Source organism: Mustela putorius, unplaced genomic scaffold (assembly GCF_011764305.1).
Source record: "Mustela putorius furo isolate JIRA1106 unplaced genomic scaffold, ASM1176430v1.1 tig00001075_pilon_pilon_pilon, whole genome shotgun sequence".
NCBI lineage: Eukaryota > Metazoa > Chordata > Mammalia > Carnivora > Mustelidae > Mustela > Mustela putorius.
Window position 1 is genome coordinate 4,524,586 of NW_025421560.1, and position 20,420 is coordinate 4,545,005.

A 20,420-nucleotide genomic window follows, 5' to 3' on the forward strand; every position below is an offset into this window, starting at 1 on the left:
AATACTTCTCTCCATTTATTTTTTTTTCCAAATCAAGCAAGAGTTAGAAAGGGTAACTGGTTGGGGCCAATTAGCATGTATGCACATTCAGTAAGTACAATTTAGTAAAAACAAAACAAAACAAAAACCAACAACAAACTACCTTTAGAAGAAGTCTGTAGGCAACTCTTACCAATTAGATATATTCTATTATAACCAAGACTGTTTTGAGGAAATAAAATACTTTGAATTTCTTTGTATTTCTCACATGCCTAGTACACAAATCCTGAATTTAATAGGTGCCCAGTAACAACTGAACTGAACTCAGTACAAGGAGTCTCTCTTGCTCACAGACCCTCCCTGGCCTAGAGAATTGCCAAAACTATGTATTCTGCCTTCTCTTAAAAATACAGATAATATTTAATGCCTTAATGTGTATTAAGATGGTGTACTGGAGATTTATATTTTAACATTATGCTAATAAAAATGTTATGCCATACACCATAAATGCAGACACCAAAGGCACAAAATCCAAGTAAAAATATAATCTCACACATTTTGTAAAGCTGCTGATGAAGCAGGAGAGTATTGTACGTTGAAAGCATAGGTGTGTTTAAAGTGAGACGGGTTCAGTTTCAAGCCCTGTGCTATCTACTAGCTGGGTGGTCTTCAACAAGTCACTCTCTTTTTCCAGTTCTCAATTTCCTATTCCTACTGGGGATAATAATTTTTATAAGGTCACAATGGAAGCTTGTTAAATGTATATGAGGGTAGTCGAATTTATTCAACTTGTCTTCGGGTTTAAATACTTAAAAGTAGGTCATATAAACATCTTCTTTTTAAGTAAGCTTGTTGAAAATTATGGAATATATTTTCCCCTCCAAATTCAATTCAACTTAATTATTTTAAATCCAATCAGTTGGTAGGAAAGATATTCTTTGAAAGTGTTTTGGAAAATCAGATGCTCTAATGTAATCTATTTACTAAAGTTTTCTCTTTCTAAAGTATTTATCAGATGGTGCCACTTTAAATAATGATTTAAAACTTACTTTTTTTCTAATCCATTCAGGGCTGCTACTGTATTACATAACACAAAGAGTAGACCATTATCCAGCAACATATCCGCTACCTTGGAACAAGAATTTAATATTTGGAGAAGTAGTAAGAGAGCACTATGCAAAAGCATGTTGTCATATAAAGATGTCTCTATTAGTCCCAGAATAGGAATGACAGACCACTTCTGAAAAACGTCCATGTTTTTCACATCGTCCAGGTCAAACCTGTAATGAAAAATACACAGTTAAGAGCACGTTAGAAACAATTAACTACCAAATAAGGCAAGATGATGGCGATATGAATCTAGTTTTGCTAACTAGATTTTGAAGTTACAAAAATTAATCTGGAGAGCAAGGAATCTCAACCTTTAAGATCAGAGACCCCACCCCCAATAAAATAAAAGTATTGTTAGAAGTCTGCCCCAAGGTAAATATGCAAACATCCAAATGAAACATGTATACAATTTCATGGTTTTAATTGACTCGTTTTAATTTGCCCACAGGCTCCTCAGGTGTCCAAAGGACTCCTGCTTCAGAGGTCTATGTAAGAGGTGCACAGGAAGATATTATGATGTTATCATTAATAAAATAATTCATAAATTATAATTAACAGTATAGTCATTAACACATAATAGCACACAACATACATAATTTATATGTTTATATGCTGTTACTATTACATAACATATAACAATAATAGTATTTGAGAGACAGTGACCTAGTAAAAAGAGGTCTAATGAAAGGAATGAATCTTGAGCTCTTGTCCCAGTACTCTTTGTCTCTGTGAGAGAAGGAAATTATTTAAGCGTTTTGTACCTTATTTTCCTTATCTGTCAAATATGTGCAGAGACACCTGCCCTACTTTCTTCTTAAGGCTGTTGTTAGAATCAAAGGAGATAGTGCAGAATTGCTTTGAAAGGGCTAACAGCTACATGCAAACGGAAGTGCTATTGTCACTACTGCGCTTAATACATAAATTCCTCAAAGTCTGAATTGGTCTGCTTATGAGAGGGACGCCTGGGGTGCTCAGCTTGTTCAGCATCTGTCTCTGGGTCAGGTCATGATCTCGGGGTCCTGGGATTGAGTCCTGTGGCAGGCTCCCTGCTCAGCAGGGTGCCTGTTTCTTTCTCTCCTCCCTGCTCATGCTCTCTTTCTTGCTTTCTCATATAAATAAATAAAACCTTAAAAAAGAATAATGATGATGATACACACATATCTCAGTACGCTAACACAGAGAGTGGTAATAGTTTCACTTTTTGGCCAAACCAGGAATTCCAGGTGAGGAGATGTACTCTTCTCCCAGAAAACCTAGAGGCTGAGGGGAGTGGGGAGCTTCTCTAGGGATCGCTCATGTGATCTGCTGCTGGGCAAACAGGAGCCACCTTCTTTTCAGCTACCCTTCTCATGTTAACTCTGTGTGCCAAATCTTAACTGATCACCTTCTTCCCTTTGATGAAGTTTTGTGTCTAGTTACTCACTAATGAATGAAACACAAAGGAAGAAGTTAGAAACAAAATCATGTGGAAAATAAGAAATTGATTCACCTGGAAAATGACTTTTAGAGGGTTTTTTCTAAAAATGACCAAATAATTTTATTAAGAGTCAGCTTAATAAATTTTCTTTTTAAGACAAAAGATCCCCAATTATGATGGAGGAAAGAACCCACTTACTCTTCATCAAGGCCAATACGTCGACCAAAGAACATTTCAATGAAGCATTCTAACAATTCCTGTGTTCCCCGGTGAAGATATAACTGGTTGGCAAGCAAGGAAAAGCCACGGTTCTTCAGGAATTTGTCTTTTTGTTCCTTAGATGCTCTATTAAAATACGCTTCTAATAGCTAAGAAAAAAATCAAAACAATTTACATAGTACATTAAAGTTTTCTATGATGTATAGAAATCAGGCAAATGCTTGCAAGTTACTATTTAATTTCATATGCACAGAACATAGAAAGCTCAAAAAAATGCAATCTCCATAGCAAAACAAAATAATCTGTGTTTTGGACTACGGTGGAATGCTAATGATGACTTCATCTTAGAGATCTTAATACTTTGTTTATGGGAAGACTAACATTTTTAGCTGAGCATGGACCCCTAGTAGACTGGTGGCTCACTGGCAATGTACCCAAGTGTAAGTATATTTGTGCTTTATTCTGAAGGAAAAAGAAATGAGTCAACGCTGTATCATCCCCTCTGTAAAAGTGTGTGCACGCGCACGCGCGTGCGTGTGTCTCCCAGACTTCTATTTCTGGACTTCTTGACAGAATTTATCCTGAGCACAGGCCTAAATTTCTACCCTTCCCTGGCATCTTAAATGCAACATGCATAAAACCCAATCAATTATTCTCCTTCCAAACTCAATCTTTCATGGCTCCAATCTCAGAGCACGCAGTAGGGCCACCTTCCTAGGTTTCATAGTTAATCTCACTTTTGGCTTTTCCAGCCCTGATGTAATTATGCTCACATGTAATTATGGTCTTCATTCCAGGGAAACTCTCAAGTCCATGTGTCCTTCTACTCCCATTTCCCAGATCAGGAACTCATCACCGTTTCTCCCCCAGGCTACTGTGCTGGGCTGCTAAACAGGACCCTCCCACCGCTCCTCCCCTGCAACACTCCCTCCCAGTGCTGAGAGACGATTCTTCCCCAAACACTCATCCATTGATTGACTGACCTACTTACAAAGCTTTCTAAGTTTACAGCGTGAAACCAAACGCACCTTTTGCATGACTCTTTCCCTGGTTCCTCTGTCAGAGTTAATTGCTTTTCCTATGCTCCCACTCTTCTTTATTAATACTGCCATTAAAGCACCCATCACAAGATGTCTTTACATTTCACTTAGTTGGGTAGAAGACTTTCTCCCTCACTAGACTATAAACTTTTGGCATGTGGAAATCACTCTACTTTATATCCCACATAGCAACTAGCCCAGTGTTTTGCACAGGGACAGAAGCTCTATAAATATTGGGTTGAACAGCAAGTGCTTAAAAAAGCAGCCTCTTTCAGACAAACGAAAGAAAAGGACAATCTCTAAAAGACCATTTCAATATTGGGGCTGTTTTTTAAATTATTTTTTATTTTTTTAAATTTCTTTTTAGTGTACCAGAATTCATTGTTTATTAAATATTGGGTTGTTTTCTAACGGAAACCATTCATATCAAACATTTATTCATTTAACACTATTGTTAGTACCTAGTGTACACTAGACACAAAATGCCCACCTCATGCAGATGATACCTCAGTGTGGGAGAGTTAAAGAACAGCCACACAGACAGAATAAAAAGATAATGACAGGACATGGCTGAGTGCCAGAATAAATCAGTTGTACAGCAGAGGGAAGCTATTCTGAAAGGTCATCAGGTCCCTGAAAAGGTGACATGTGAACAAAGCCTGACGTGAATGTCTACAATTTGATAGTACACTGCAGGAAAGATTTCCAAAGAGCTATGTATTCCTTGTACTTGGGTAGACTTAAAAAGCACATGGGTGTGAGTCGATATATGGAGGAGAGCTTAAAATTGCATGATAACACATATAAAAATATGACCAAGAAGTAACAAACTACAGTTGACCCATGAATGAGCCCCCTCACAGCTGAAAATCTGCATATAATTTCTGACTCCCCCAGTACTTAGCTACTAACAGCCTCTTGTTGACTGGGAGCCTTACTGAGAACATAAACAATTGATGAACACGTAACTTGTGTGTTCACTCACAATAAAGTAAGCTTGAGAAAAGAAAGTGTTATTAAGAAAATCATAAAGAGGAGAAAATATAGTACTCTATTATATTTATATTAAAAAGCCTGCCTTTAAGTAGGCCCACACAGTTCAAACCCATGTTGTTTAAGGGTCACCCACATATTCGTTCATTATTCATTTAGAATTAAAGCTTTAGGTCTACTTTAACACATATATTCAAATTTTAAGCTATACATATGTTTATTTTTTCTGAATTAAAACAACACATCTAGAATTTGTCCTTACTTTAATAACTCCTTGTTGTATAGCGGGCGATGGGTGGTTAACGAGGACTAGAAGTGCATCTGCCTGAACGAGCTTGTCCATCACATCTTGAAGCATAACATCAGGCAGGATGAGAAGAACCCCACTTAAAAGCTCGTATAATCCACAGCATATCGGTACCAAACAGTCTTCTGTTACACTAAAACAGAGACCCGAGAAGTCTTACTAACAGAGGATCAGGAAGACAAGTTCATAATGATGATCTTAAGAATGGTGAGGAGTAATAATAATTTTAAAATGTGAAACAAAAGCTCATAAAATTATAAAATGTTCAACTGTGACTAACAAATGTGCCATGACTTTTTTTCACTTTATCAGCAATATAGCTTAGGCACACAGTCTATTAAACACCATTTTCTTCCACAGCTATGACGTGCAGTAGGGTGATGGGCACCAGCCACCTTTCACGTGCTCAACAGGCACATGTGGCCAGTGTCTGCCATACTTCATGGCACAGGTAAAACATTCCCACCACCACAGAAGCTCTCGCAGGAGGTTGCTACTTGCTACTATAAATTTTATAGTTTCCCCAAAGAGTTTTTCTCTAATAACTCTAAGAATTAAATAGACCACACGGCATTTTTTTCTTTAGTAACTACTATTTATGGTCTGGCCTTTGGTAAAACACGGAATTCAATATTATCTAGTATTCAAATAAAGAGAAAGGTACCTTTCTGTTTGTTATCAATATGTCTGTTGCACATGAGAAGTGACATAATGAAGACATTTCTAGAGGGGTAGAGGTTCTTTCAAGAATATTAAGAAAAAGAGGGGGGCCTGCAAAACCCTGTGAATACCTGTGAGTCCTTGCAGTTTGGCTGGAGTTTGGCTCATAACCCAGAGAAAAGGTGAAATTCTCCCACTCATCGGAGTTCCTATCAACGAGACTTGGCCAGCGTCCAATGGCTGTGGATCCATTCTGGGAAGGAAAAGCTAAACCTAGGCTTGCAATAGTGCTGTGGCTTCGCTGGAATGAGGCCAGTCCCTTTAGGTAATCGGGTCGACGTGGGCAGGACTCTTCTCCGGGACTGTCATCATCTGATCTGGGCTCTGCTGCCAATTCTTTATGATCGACTTTGACCCCCGGAAATCCCAGTGCTCCTTTCGGGACACTGTTGACAGAGGTGCGGGCTGAAAGGGCAGCTTCCATTTCACACGCAGCTTTTGCAGACTCAAAACTACTGACAAGTGCATCCTCTCTGCCTTTTTTCAGGGTCTCGGAACTCACCAGAGAACTCAGTTTCTCTTCTTGCAAAGCAACGTAATTATCTCCAATATTTTGTAACTTGTCGATACTACGACCCAAACTTCCATTTAGTTTTTGTGGTTGTGTTCGAGATGAAATGGTAGGAAATGCTGGCAGGCTTCTAGAACGTGGCATGTTGGTGGTCATCCGTTGTGGAATAATATTGCATGAATTATTTCCTGGTGAGAGCAGACCAAAAAATACTCATTAAAAATCTATTAAGTGGGACCACTTGTTTTCTGCAGTACCAGTCACAACCATAGCAGTGACCCATTTATCCAGCTATGTTAGAAGAATCTCTATAGGCCAATGTTCCTAGTAATAGTGCTTCAAATTCTCAAGTCCTCAAACTATTTTTTCTTTTAACTACTTTTTATTAAAATCTTCCAAAAATATATGTGTTTTCCTGTCTCCATAACAAAACACAGTGGTGACTGAATGATTCAAGGTCATTAGGATTAATGGCTCTACTGTAGTCAACTTAAGTGAATTAAGTGAAAATTTACTTCAGGCTGGCAATCACTAGGATACAGTTTGAGATAGTGGAAAAGCACGGGCTTTGCAACAAAATATAACTGGATTCAAGTGATAGTTCTTTTTTATTTTAAGGATTTTATTTATTTGAGAGAGCACAAGCACGGGATATATATATATATATCTCAAATATATACTAATATATAACAATTATATTAATTATTATTGTTAGTTTCTAAAAATGTAAAAGGATGGTTCAGAATATCTATTTGGCAAGACTGTTTTAAGGATTCAGTGTGATCATATTTGTGATGCTCCCAGCATAGTGTCTGGCATATAATAGGTGCTCAATAAACAGTAGTAATACTCATACTTGTTACAATTACTAGAATAAATGGCCCTAGACTATTCTGTCTCTTGTCCATTTCTGTAGTCACTTCTTGATGCTATTAATGAGAAGCAATAGTTTTTTGACTTCCCATTATACCTATCCAGTTTGCTTTTAATACTCTACATAAGGAGAGACAGAGAAATCACTGTCGCTCTAAGTGCACGGGATAAAGCGACTGCTGTTCACGGAGTGGTTTATGAGCCAGCAGCATGGGGGACCTGCAAACACTACCCGTGTGACTGCAGCACATGCACATTCTCAGGCTCCACCCTGGACCTCCTGAATAGCACGTATGAGGAAGGGACCCAATGATCTGTGCTTTAACAAGCTCTGCAGGTATTTCTTTTGCCTAGGAAAACTTGAGAAACACTGATATAAAGTAAACAGGCACTGGATGAACTGTTTTAGAGCACAGGCTTTTTGGCAATAATAGCTCCATAGGTCAGAAGTTTTTCCTAGTTGTTTCTGCATTTTGGCTGGAGGGCTAAGGTTGCCAAAAGATTCTGTTCAAAAGACCTGGGAAAAAAAGGAGGCAATGATTGTATTTGAAAATGTTTTAGAGTGATGCACAATGATTTTAAGAAATTTCTGGGACACCTTGGTGGCTCAGTCAGTTAAGCAGCTACCTTTGGCTTAGGTCATGATCCTGGGGTCCTGGGATCAGGCCCTGCATCGGGCTCCCTGCTCAGTGGGGAGCCTGCTTCTCCCTCTGCCTGCTCTGCCTGCTGTTCCCCTGCTAGTGCTCAATCTCTCTCTGACAAATAAATAAAATCTTAAAAAAAAAAAGAATAGCCATTTCCTATGAAATTCCAAATAAAACTAATTAAAACACATCCATGCTCTCTAGAAGAGAACAGCTATCAGAAAAGGAAAAGATACATAGCCAGTTTGCAACTAGGAGACATGTACCTATTTTTTTTTCTCTATAAAAAGTAGAGATGAGGTAGTCTGTTAAGTTAGGAAGACAGAACATACTGTACACTTAAAAGACCTGAATATACTTGCTATAGAAATAGAAGAGGGAACTGATTTTGAACATACTGAAAGATAGGAGGTTGTTATCAGAGAGTGGGATACTGGAGTTTCAGAGCGGGGAAGTATTCTTGATGATGATGAAACCCATGCATACTGGTAGATAAAGTAGAAGGAAAGGTCCTGATAGTCCAAGAACGAGAGGCTGGAGTACTGGCTGGTCATTGTCAAGAATGATGTTTAGGCAGAAAGGAGAGAGTAAGCCAAGCAAAACATTTGAAGAAAATGGGAAAATAAATTAAAAAATTTAATGACTGTAGTAAAAGGAGACGGAGAATTCCAGAGCAAGACAGCATGCACCTCTTCTGTTTCCTAATTCTCTAGAGTATCTCTTGTTATACTGAGTGTGAGCTCCTGATCCCAGAAAGTAATGAAATGCATTCCTTAAATATATTCTACAATTTTGTTTTAGTTTTCCATTTATTTGATCTGAATGTCACATATATCATACTGTGAAAACATGCACAATTTATTTATCTGCTAATATTCAGAACTGTATCAGGAAGGGTTACACTTTCATTATCATTATGCTTACCTTCAGGCGGTGAAGCAGTAAAACCGGATGGGCTTATTACCATAAATTCAGGGCTAGGAACAGACTTTCCTCCACTGCTAGAATGTCTCAGGTACATGATAGACTGTACTTTCTCCTGAAAGATCTTGCCATCTATAACCAAAAAAATTTTTCAGACAGTAAAATTTTTTAAAGATAAAATGAGAATATAATTTTAAAAGTAAATCATTAAATATAAATTTTTACAAAAGATATTCAAAGTGAAAAAATGTGACATGTTTTATACCAACGCCCATTTGTTATACAAGCACACGCTGTATCATTCCTTATATGCAGATTGTTACTGTGCTTGCCACATTAACTCTTATTTTCTTCGAATTGCAACTATACTTAGTTATTTTATTTCTATAATTTAGCAGCTAACTGTTCACTCCTTGAGGAAAGAACTATTTCCTATATTTTTATATATCCCTTTCAATGTCCAATATGACTCCAAAATGAGTACCTCCAGCTTAATTTTCCTTTCTGAGCTGACTCAGACTTGTAGAATTGATTTCTTAAATGCACCCCACATGCCACAAATCTAAATATGAATCCTCTTTCTGCCCTAAACCCAGTCCTTCTGTTGTGTCCTCTGGTTCATCTGGCGGAAGCATCCATTTCCTAAGTAGAAGTCGGGATTCACCCTTGATCGCTACCTTTCCTTTATCCATGTGAAGTCTGTCTACAGTTTCTGCTGACCCAACTCTGCTGCGTAAAGGCCTCTGCCCCCAGCACAAGGCTATAACACAGGTGCTTACTAACTCTCACCTGGAGGCCTGTTACACACTTCTAAACGGTATCAGTGATGGACATCTGGTCACCCTCAAATCTTCACAGCTTTCGGAATTCTATCAAATGTCAATCCCTGCTAAGAAACTTCCAGTGGGGTCTCTGTTGCCTCCTTAACACTGTGGATAAAGCCCAAGCTTCCTGTCTATGGGAATCTCTGTGATCTGCTTCCAGATCCCTTCGAGCCTTCTTTCCGCCATGACACTTTCACAGCACCCATTTCTGACAGCTCCCAATCAAGCTGCTTGCTTTGTTTGGAGGTCCCTGCCCTTCAACTCCTCCACAACCCTTAAGCAGGCATCACCCCCTCCAGGAAATACCTCCTCACCATGTTCTGTGCTTCCAGAAAACAAAGTATTTTTTACTGTGCTTTCCACACAATGTCATTACCTGTTTATGTCTCTTTCCCCTCAACTAGGCTGTAAGCTTTGTATGGGAGTGGAGCACATTTTACTCATCTTTGCAACTAACACTGTTTCTAGAATCTTGACAGTACTTTATTTCCTAAATGTGTGCTGAACCGAACACAAAGTCATGTTGTCTGCTTTCATTTGGATTTTTACTGCCGTTGAATCATTTTATTCATTTATTACATTCCTAAATGCCTGTTTTACAACCAGTTTTCCTCTCTAAATTTACTACCTAGTTTTCTCATAGGTATATTCTTGCTTGCTTTTTTTCCACATTACATTTTCCTGGTTCTTTTAAAACTCTGATTATTCCATCTTTCTCATATACTAATTACTCTTTCCTTAGGTCTAGACTTTGCTTCCTTCTCCTTCACTCTCTCTCTATACGTCAATGGTCTCATCTCATCTCAGAGCTTCAACTCCCTTCTATGTGGGTAGTTTCTCTTTCCTGAATTTTACTGCAGTAATTTAATTCCATCATATTTCTTTGCTCAAAACAAACAAACATAACAAAATGAAACCCTTAAGTGACCCCTAAATAAATATAAGTTCAAATTTTCTGGCCTCATATTCAAGGACCCATTTACTATGACCTTAGGGGAAAAACTAAATAAGTGACAGCCCTAAACTATATTTATGGTATATGTTTCTCAAGATCCTTTACAGATCCTTATACTTGGGTAAAATTCATCACTCTTCTAAAATCTCATCAGTCCTTCTTTTGAATCTAGTAGGTACTTACCAGACAGTTTTTGACTATCTTAATTTGTGTATCTGTCCACTCTCTCCTCTCAGCAGTGGCACTCTGTAGGCAGAGACCACGTCTGGTTCACTCTAGAGCCCTCTCCCCTGTCCCGATCCCAGTGTAATTAGGGTACTTTCTGGCACACAGAAGTCAGTCAATGAGTCTCAAACAAATGTGGATTGAGTGGGAAGAAAAATAATTAAAATTGGGACAGCCAATAATCCAACAAAAAATGATTATACCTACCTATGTGCAAAGAAAAGTAGAAGTTTGTGGGGTTGTGACAAACGTAAGTATTAGTAGGTGGGTGAACTGCTAAAAGGAAATTGAAGATAATTGTCAATAATTCCAAATCTGGAGGAGATCCAAGGACTTCTGCTATAATTTTCACAAATGATCTACAAACCTCTCGGGGCATGGAGGTAAGATGCCCCTCTTTGTGTTCCTGGAAAAATAAAAATCAAACTCTCTTTAGATTTAAAGAGATTTAAAGAGAACTGTCAACTTAACTAACATTTTTCATTTAAGCGATAGCTCTAATTAAGACAGAATTGTGCTGGTTTATTACTCTAGTCTGACCATATTTACCATTAAACGGATTTGCTACTTCCCAATTCAACCAATCCTGCCATGAAAAATTCATTAAAACCGATGGCACCTTACTTCTAGCTAGTTTATCTTAATTAACAAGGCAAAGTTATATTATGGCAAACACTAACATGGCTCAGAAGCCAAACCCCTGAGCTTTGCATTTCGGCTTCCCCGCTCACTAGATGGGTGATTTGGGGCATACTTAACATCTCCAGGCCTCAGTTCATCTTGAGTATGGGAATGATCCTGTTACTTCGCTGGGCTGTCATAAAAGGTTAAATGACACAGACTTTTGGAAGAGCACCTCACATATAGGAAGCCCTATAGAAATGCTAGCTAAGAACCATACTATTGCGACTACTATCTCTGTACTACTACGATGGGATCACAAGGAGAAATGCCTGATAGACAGAACTGACTACAGTACTACTGTGTGTGCCAGTTAACAAAGCTCTTTCTCACAACAGCTCTGAGAGGTTGAGCCTTCACTTCTAGATTGTGAAGCGCAAAGTGATTATACAACTACCTTAAACCACACCAAAACCACGTAAGTAGTGCAGCTGTAACTCACACCCACACCTCTGAACCCTTTCTGCGGTATCATTGATTGCCTGGTATTAAGAGACCTGGAGAATGCCAGGCAATCACTAGACATAAAGACAGGAATAACTAAATTTTTTATACTCTCCAACTCCACCCCCCACGAGGGAGCAGTTGGGCTCTAGATCAAGACTGAGGAAGTTAAACTTCCTCATTTTCGTTCTCCCTGTACATGTGATACATCCGAAAAATGATACATCTCTACACCCACTTTCCTTCATTTGTTCTTGTGTAATTGCTGCATCAATGCTGATTCTGCCACAGCCATCGGCCTTTTTTTCAGAATCGTGCCCCTGGTGTCTTCCCCCTTCCTGGTCACCACCCCAGCCACTCATTCCCAAGACCATCCCAGGCCATGTGTCCTCAATCTTGTATTTTCCACTAACCCTTTACAAATAGTCACTGGTATCCCACTTAATTAAAAAAAAAAAAAATCCCCTGGGCTACCTGGGTGGCACTGTTAGTTAAATGTCTCACTCTTGGTTTTGGCTCAGGTCATGATCTTTGGCTGTAAGATCAAGCCCTATGTTGGGCTCCATGCATAGCATGGATAAATGCATAGCATGGATAAATGCATAGCATGGATAAATGCATAGCATGAAGCCTGCTTAAAATTAAAAAAAAAAAAAAAAAGATTCTCTCCTCCTCTCTCCTTTGCCCCTCCCCTCACTCTTTCTTTAAAAAAAAAAAAAAAATCCCTTAACTTGAACTTTGGGAGCCTTAACTTTCTGTTTCTCTTTTCTTTCACTGCTAGACTTTTTAATCATTATTTATTCTCATTGCCTCCAATAAATCCACCACATGTGCTAACTAAAGTCCCCAAAACTTAATTCTTGCCCTCTTCATTCTACTGAAACTGTGTGGGTCATTAAGAATTTCTGTCAGTAGCCCTTTACTTGTCCATATCTTCTTTGAACTTTCCCCATTATTTGGGTCTGGAGACCACCTTTTCTTCCCCCCTCTGCCACTCTTGGCTTTCACGTTGCTGTTTCCTGACTCTTCTCTAAGCTCTTTGCTTACTCTTTCTACATCTTTCAACAGTTTCTTTTTCATGTTTCATACCTGAAAATGGACATTTCCAGAGGTGTAAGCTACAGCCCTCTACGATTCTTTCACTACACTGTTTATCTTGTGGTGCTTACCTGTCTCTGTGGCTTCAATGTAGACAGCACCCCATCTGTCCCCCTCATCTGTCCCTCTCATCTGTCTCCTTAGTTCCAATCTCGTACATCTAAGTGTCCAGTGGTCACAGCCGCTGAACGCCCCACTGTAATCTCAGAGGCAGAATGGATAAGCTATAAAAACTTGTGTGTTCAATTCCTTCTTTCATGATGCTATCATCCTTCTTGTCTCCCAGGTGGAAATTTTGCATTATATATTTCATTTCTCCTGCAGCTCCTATTAGATAGAATCAAGCCCTATTAATTCTCTTTACAATCTCCTTCCTATTTGCTCTCTACTTTTACACTCCCTTTTCTATCAGCTGACTTCAGGTTCTTTACACTGTACCCATGAACTAATGAAGCTGCCCTATACACAATATACTATCAATTTATCAATCTTTCTTAAATACTCTGAGATGCTATAAAGACAACAATTAAGTTCATTTCTTTATACACTTCCTACAATACCTAACATAAAACAAAAAACTGTTGATTTGATAATGGGCTCTTTGAATAAAGAAGGATGAAGAAATATACTTTTGAGGAAAAGGAATTGGTACCTTGATTTTCTAGCATTTTTATAAATATATGGAAATGAGAATATATATAGAAATCTGGTTTACAAGTGTTACTTTTCTGACATGGAAAGACTGAATAGAAACTTCACACTGTCTCACGAACTCCTTGAAAATTAGCAGGTTTCAAAATGGATATACAAAGAAATTGATTTAAAGAAAAATTGCTGTGTAAATGTTACATAAACTATTCAGCAAGCAAGGGGCCTCAAAGTTCACCGTATTGTATTCTTGAAGAAAGAAGTCTAATTCACCACATGGCCCAAGAAAGGCAATAAAATGTGTTGTTTTTTTTTTTAAAGAATTCATTCATTTAACAAATATTTATTGGGTTCCTGTTATGTGCCAGGTATTGGAGTTACAGTGTGATCAAGAAAAAAAAATCTGCTGGAGGGGAGTGAAGTGGGAAGGAATAAAGTAACTGGGTGATGGACATTAAGGAGGGCATGTGATGTAATGGACACTGGGTAAAAGACTGATGAATCACTGAATTCTACCTCTGAAGCTAATAGAACACTATACGTTAATTAATTGAATTTAAATTTTAAAAAAGAAAAAGTAAAAGAATAAAACATATCCTTGTCCTCAGCAGGTTTACAGAGGGAAATAAACCATAATTTCAGAAATAATGACATGACACTAACAAATGCAGATGCGTGGAGCAAGTCAGAGGAAGGGCGACGGAGGATAGATAGAGAAGGGAGAGGGCTTCTCTCAGGAAGCAAATTTAAAGTGGATATAGGAAGGAGAAGCAGGAGGTGGCCAGATGGAAAGAAAAGGATCAATAACTTCTCAATGAGAAAAACTATCATGTGCCCTGAGGCAGGAGAAAGACTCACTGGTTTAAGAAAGAGAACAAAAGCCAGGGGCTTTTTCTTGCAGTGGCACGAGATAAGGCTGGTGCAGTGACCAGAGCACACAGGCTCTCTTTAGAATCTGTCACAGTTTCTGGATTTTGTCCCAAGTACAATGGGAAGCACTGGTGTCATCCAAACAAAGGCACTCAAACATAAATATGACTGCTCCCAGGGAACATCTGAACTTATCTGATCTGATAAAGTTCTACTAGATACCTCAATGAAAAAACAAACGACCTTGAAAAATATTCTCGTACACTGATCAGTGATTAAAGGACATCTGTGAAGGCAGAGCAAAAGACTTAACTAGAGGCCAGGTCATAGCACAGACACTACTGGTGAACTGAGTGTGCCACTTTTTCATATAATACTTCGGATATATTTTTGATATGCTACTTCTAGTACACATAATAGATCTTCAGCAAATACAAACTTATTAAAACAAAACATACTTGCACTTGTTATTTAAGGAATGTGGGATTTAAGTTTTAGTTAGCAATAATCATGCCTAGATTAACCTCACTGGCCACCATACTGCCACTATGCAAAGCTCACAAGAAGTTAAAATTTTGCTATTGTTGATATTCAAGAGATGACAAAATTATTATTATATCTCAACATGGAGACATCGCAAAAATCAGTAGTTGTTGTTCTTTTCTAATCGAGTTAGGAATGATGGAAGTGTGAACGTCAAGCTCTATGCGGCAGGGTTGAGAAGAAAGAATGCAGGTGAATAGGGAAAATGGAGAAGAGAAAAAAAACCCTTCCATTGAAAATTCCACAAAAATTTGAGTTCACAGTACTGAGTTACTAAACATATAATTGCAGAAAATATCTCCCAAAGTAAAGTTACATGAAAAGTACCTGCAAAACCTGACAAGTCAGCAGAAAGTGATGGACCACTTGGGCTTTCAGTAACTGCTTGATATTAAAGACCTGCTGATGGTGATCTGCTCTGATGAGGACTTCTAGAGCCGCAAGCAGCATTTCCCAAGCTCCTAGCTGAGAAAGCAAACACACACCAGTCAGCACATGGTTAATGAAAAACATGCTTTCTGCTTTTATAAGACATATATCAGTCTATCACTGTGTATATTCAGGGTCAAAGATTAAATTTATCTGAAAAAGAAAACCTTAAAATTTACTCCACACTATTGTTATTAATATATTTTTTAAATAAATAGCTCATTTCTAAATACTTATGTTGAATGCAATATTGTATTAGGTGCTTCAGTACATTAACTTTTCTATGACATTATCTAATAATATGGTATTTTCAAGAGATGAATTTTCATGAGGGATTTATTCGATAGAGAAACATATTATCAATGTAATTGTTTATAAATAATTTATTTTCAAAGAGCATTACTAAAAATGCATAAACTTCTATAATTTGTGTATACAGCATTAAATAATTTTAGAACAAATTGCACTAAATTGAAAAAACTCAGACAATGTGAAAATTCTGCATTTTTTGATTGATTTACTTTTAAGTCCAAATAATAGAATTCTGTGCATGATTACTGTGTATTTTCAAACATCCTTTTAAGGTGACTTAAAAATGATTCTCGCATATAGAATCAATCTTAAGTTGAAAGAGGAACCTTCTATAGATAACTAATATTGAAAGATAATCTCCATCTCATCTTATTGTCCCAAATAACCTTTCAGCAAAGCTGTTAACAGAAGACAAAATAAACTGGTTTGGGCTGGAGGTCTTGCTACTTCTCTTGCCATTATTTGATGGTAACGAACAATGAAAAGACCAAGGAATTGACAGATTTAAGACTATTGTTACAACCACGGCCTCTCTCTTCATAAGACAGGGGTCAAGATGCCCTAGAAGAACAAGGCATATGAGAACTGGAGCGCAAGGCAGCCCAAGTATGAAAACTTGACTGAAAAATAGAATAGAATAGTGGCAATGTAAACAACCAAAACCAAAAGACAATCTCAGTTAAAAATTATTCACTAAGAAAGAAAACCTTACTGCATTACTATTGAATTCAGTAAAAAAATGTTTTGTTTTTTAATAAACCACCCCAAATTAGCATCCTCTTTTGAAATATTAACTAAAACAACTCTTGGCCATTTGGTTAGGTTCAGTCTCCTGATCTACAACTGAGCTGTTTACTGTATACTTTATATTTATGCTGCCTTTGTGCATTTACATGGGCTATCACCATGCAGTTGCTTTTTCCTCATGCAATCTCACACACATTTTTATGCATACACATATATGGTTATTTTTTATTCTAAAAGTGAGAATTTATTTGGGAGGAGAAAAGAAATCATGACAAATTACAAAGTTTTAAAAATTGCTAAGTACCATAAAGTCCAGAAAAAAGCAATAGTTCAGTTAGCTGCTTGTACTGCTTATACTTTCCCCCATGTGGGGCTGCATATTCTTTAATTGCTTTTTTTTTCTTTTTTAAAATTTCTTTTTTCTTTAATTGCTTTTTTCATTTTTGCATATTTTTGCATATTTCTTTTTTCTTTAATTGCTTTTTCTTTTTTTTTTCTTTTGAAGAATAACTTGTTTCAGGTACACAACTTAGTGATTCAATATTTATATATATTACAAAGTCATTATCACAAGAAATTCACTTACCATCCATCACTGTACTAAGTTGTTATCATATTATTGGCTATATTTCCTATGCCGTACCTTACATCCCCATGTCTTATTTATTTTATAACTGGAAGACTGTACTTTCTTATAACAATACTTTCGTAATATAATTTTCTATAGGAAGATTAAAAAAATAATTCTGTCTATCTCTAGCATGACTGGTCAAAATTTATCTTTATTAATAATAGATTATAAAGGTTTCTTCCAGATTCCCAACCCATTATTGATAATGAGTAAATATGGGGGGAACATTGATAAATTCAGGAATAACTGATAATCTAAAAAATTCTAAAGCTGTATACTTTAGTCTTTAATTAGGTTGGATAGTAATGTTGTTATCTTTAAATAGCTATAGAAAATGTATAGTCTACCCTAGAACCAAGGAGCTTATAAGAACCTATACCATGTTTTGAACTAGAGCATCGGGTGCCTGGGTGGCTCAGTTGGTTGAGTGTCTAGTTCTTGATGTTGGGCCAGGTGTTAATCTCAGGGTTGTGAGATGGAGCCTTACATTGGGCTCCACACTACGCATGGAGACTACTTCAAAAACAAATAAACAAAAAAGGCCCCCCCCCCTCAAAAAAAAAAAACCCTAAAAAATCTAGGGCAGAAAGTAAATATCTCTGTATTCGTTCCCTGGCTGGGTCCTTGTGAAGAAGACCAGTGCATCCATCCAGTTGTTGAGGTGCTGTGCCTAGACCTAAGATCAACCATGTTCCTCAACTTATACCTGTAATGAAGCCAAGACTTCATAGCCTTGCCCTAAACACCCTGAATCAACTCTGTGACTCCTGGGCAACTTGGCTGCCCTGCTTAGCAGTGTGTACATTTCTCTCTCTTTGACTCAACTCTCCATATTCTTCTTAGCAGGATCCCCTCTGAATGTTTATGGTAAATGCAAGTCCCCAGCACATTTGAATGAGCTCCATGTTCTCCAGCCTGACTACTGCTCTAGCTATTTCTAGTTAGGCCAAGTTCTGATCCTAACCCCCAGCTCAGCATTACCCATGGCTGCTCGAAAACTTGCACAGAAAATAATCTCCACATTTCTATTTATAATCAACATTACATCAACATTACATTGAAGGAATAAGTTTGTTCTGTTCTTCAGAAGAATGATTAGATGAATATTTAAAAGTACATGCCTCTTTGTGCAGCAAAGGAAACAATCAACCTATGGAGTAGCTGAACCTATAGAATGGGAGAAAGTATCTGCAAACACGTGTCAGCAGAGGGATTAATATCTAGAACACACACAGAACTCCACAACTACATAACAACAACAAAAATCAAATAATCCATTTTAATAATGGGTAGAGAACTTGAACAGACATTTCTCCAAAGCAAACACACAAATGTCCAACAAGTATATGAAAAGATACTCATTATCACTAAATATCAGGGAAATGCCAATCAAAACCACAATAAAATATCATCTCATACCCAATAAGATGGCCACTACCAAAAACCCAAATATAATTGTTGGCAAGGATGTGAAGAAATTAGAACCCTTGAACCTTGGTTGTGGGATTGTAAAATGGTACAGTTCTTATGGAAAATACTGTACAGGTTCCTTGCAAAATAAAAAATAGAATTACTATATGATTCAGCAATCCCACTTCTGGTTATATAGCCAAAAGAACTGAAAAGAGGATCTCAAAGAAACATTCACACACCTATGTGCATTACAGTGATAGTCACATAATCCAATATATGGAAGCAATCCAAATGGGATAAAGCAATCTAAAAGGGATAAAGAAAATGTAGTATATACTTACAATGGGTATTGTTCAGTGTTACAAAGAAATCTTGTCATATACTATAATGCAAGTGAATATTTGGGACATACACTAAGTGAAATAAACCAATCACAGAAAGACAAATACTGAATGATTACACTTCCATGACATACCTAAAGTAATCAAACTCATAGAAACAGAAAATAGGTGGCTGCCAGGGACTGGGGTGGGGGGCAGGAGAAATAGGGGTAGTTGTTCAATGGGGATAGTTTCAGTAAAGCAAGATGAAAATATTCTAGATATCTGCTGGACAACAGAGTGTAGATAGTTAATACTGTCCTGCACACTTAAAAATTGCTAAGAGGGTAATTTATGTCAGATGTTTTTACCACTAAAAATAAAAGCACATGGGGGTGCCTGAGTGGTTCAACTGGTTAAGCATCTGACTCTTCATTTTGGCTCAGGTCATGATCTCATGGTCATGAGAGTGAGCCCCGCATTGCATGCAGCTTTGCACTCAGCAGGAAGTGTACTTGAGATTCTCTCTAACTCCCTCTCCCTCCGCCCTTCCTCCCACTCACACGTGCGTGCACATGAGCACTCTCTCTCGAATAAATAAATAAATAAATCTTTAAAAAAATAAAATAAATAAAAACACATGCCTTGGCTTTGTTCCATATCTTCCAGTCAAGCAATAGCTCCTCTAGCAGTTTAACATCTTGGATTATAGCATTAGACTCCACATCCAACTTAAACTCGCCATTCTCATTGACATGAATAATATCTTCACCACAGCAGCCTTCAAGAAGGGTCTATGGAAAATTAGCATTAATACAAGATGCATTAATTGCTGATTAATCCAAAAATTCAACAGAAACATTAAGCTTTCAATCTTAGCAGTCATAACATTAAATTCAAAGGAAAACTAGTGAATAATTCAGTATTACAGAGAGTATTTTTAATTTGTTTTGCAAAACAATTCAAATTAGAAAAATATAAACTTTCAAATATTTGTAAATGATAATTCAGTTTCAAACATAGGTAAAATTAACCCTCTATTTTTATTTTTTATTTTTATTTGTTTTCTTATTTTTTAAATTCAATGAAACTGTTAGGCTTTAAAAACTTTTACAAAAAGTACTAAGGATTCATGCCATGAATGTATGGATCTGGATATTTCAAGGAGTGGGGGTTGAGGGCATAGGTGGAGATAGAGTCTTTTGTCTTACTACTAGAACCCTCAGAGAGAAACAGTTTCACTATGTTACCAAATGCTTTTATCTAGAAAGGTATTTAAATATATGATGATAGCTAGATCAAAATAAAAATTAATACAGCTTTAGAAAACTAACTCTCTAGAAGCATTGCCTACTGGAAGTAGATTAATACTAGGTGTCCAGAGAACTGGGTTCTCCTTCGTAACTGGGAGCTGAGGCAAACGTCTCTGTGGATCTTAATTCCTCAATCTACAGAATGAGGGGCCCTAAGAGACAGCGCCAGTCCATCCAGATCAAAAATTCTGAGTTAATTTTTTTCTCTCACTCTCTTAAAATGCTTTAAA

General features: G+C 37.3%; 1 protein-coding gene across 8 annotated transcripts in view; it reads right to left on the reverse strand.

Moving 5' to 3' along the window:
• LYST (lysosomal trafficking regulator) overlaps positions 1-20,420 on the reverse strand; it is a 170,804-nt gene that overhangs the window by 74,970 nt on the left and 75,414 nt on the right. For all 8 annotated transcript variants that reach the window (XM_045087285.1, XM_045087284.1, XM_013048559.2 and 5 more), the window contains 8 exons: positions 19,522-19,671; positions 15,353-15,490; positions 10,949-11,147; positions 8,738-8,869; positions 5,857-6,484; positions 5,021-5,198; positions 2,705-2,874; positions 1,029-1,259 (listed from right to left, as the gene is read on the reverse strand). In XM_045087285.1, coding sequence (XP_044943220.1) covers positions 1,029-1,259; positions 2,705-2,874; positions 5,021-5,198; positions 5,857-6,484; positions 8,738-8,869; positions 10,949-11,147; positions 15,353-15,490; positions 19,522-19,671 — 1,826 coding nt within the window. The remainder of the gene's footprint in view (positions 1-1,028; positions 1,260-2,704; positions 2,875-5,020; positions 5,199-5,856; positions 6,485-8,737; positions 8,870-10,948; positions 11,148-15,352; positions 15,491-19,521; positions 19,672-20,420) is intronic.